This window comes from Antrostomus carolinensis, unplaced genomic scaffold (assembly GCF_000700745.2).
Source record: "Antrostomus carolinensis isolate BGI_N321 unplaced genomic scaffold, ASM70074v2 scaffold29575, whole genome shotgun sequence".
Classification (NCBI taxonomy): domain Eukaryota; kingdom Metazoa; phylum Chordata; class Aves; order Caprimulgiformes; family Caprimulgidae; genus Antrostomus; species Antrostomus carolinensis.
In genome coordinates this window covers 2,332-2,993 of record NW_010318877.1, presented here as the reverse complement: position 1 = coordinate 2,993, position 662 = coordinate 2,332, and the positions used below count along the sequence as shown (strand labels likewise).

Genomic DNA, 662 nt, shown 5'->3' with positions numbered 1-662 from the left:
GGGGTCTGCACAGCCACAGCCGCTCTGGAAGGACCTGGGCACCCCGGGCTGGCAGACCCCGGGCCGGGCAGCCCCAGTGGGGCAAGTCACGAGCTCGGGCACTGCTGATCTCTGCAACCACTGGGAAGACAGATTTGGGCAGCAGAAGAGGTGGGGTGGGCAGGCAAGCAGGGCAGGGCAGGGCCAGCCCCTCCGTGCCCTGGGGTTCAGGTGCTGTTCCCCTGCTCCTGCTCAAAAAGCACCATGGCCAGCTGGGAGCGAGAGCCTACGCCCTCCAGGCTGCTCTGCACACAGCGGTGGTAGATCTCCTCGCTCAGCCGGGGGTTGCAGGCCTGGTGCCGGTAGCGCTGAAGCAGGGCAGGCTCCACAGCCCGGAAGACGTGCAGGTTGGAGTACTTGATGAACATGTCGTAGATGTCCAGGGTCTCCAGGATGTCCTCGTTCTCCTGCACGTCGCCTGCCATGCGGGTGCGTGCTGCCATGTAGTCGGCGTTGTAGAAACAAGCTTCGTGGAAGACATCGCGGTCGAAACGCCCCGCGTCCCGCAGCAGGTCCAGCGTGGTGGGTGGCACCTGGTTGTGGTAAGCAATGGCAGGGTTGTAGCCCTGGAAGTGGATGGGGAAGAAGACCTGCCCGTTGTTGATGGTGTTCCTCCGGCAGCG

At 64.4% G+C, this 662-nt stretch overlaps 1 protein-coding gene across 1 annotated transcript in view; it reads right to left on the bottom strand.

Moving 5' to 3' along the window:
• Nucleotides 1–129: 129 nt before the first annotated feature.
• LOC104525829 (chondroitin sulfate synthase 2-like) overlaps nucleotides 130–662 on the bottom strand; it is a 2,736-nt gene continuing 2,203 nt past the window's right edge. Inside the window, 1 exon segment of the mRNA XM_010169088.2 lies at nucleotides 130–662. This exon segment is cut by the window's right edge and continues 30 nt beyond it. Within this exon segment, the coding sequence (XP_010167390.1) occupies nucleotides 207–662 (456 nt within the window). The 3' untranslated portion in view covers nucleotides 130–206.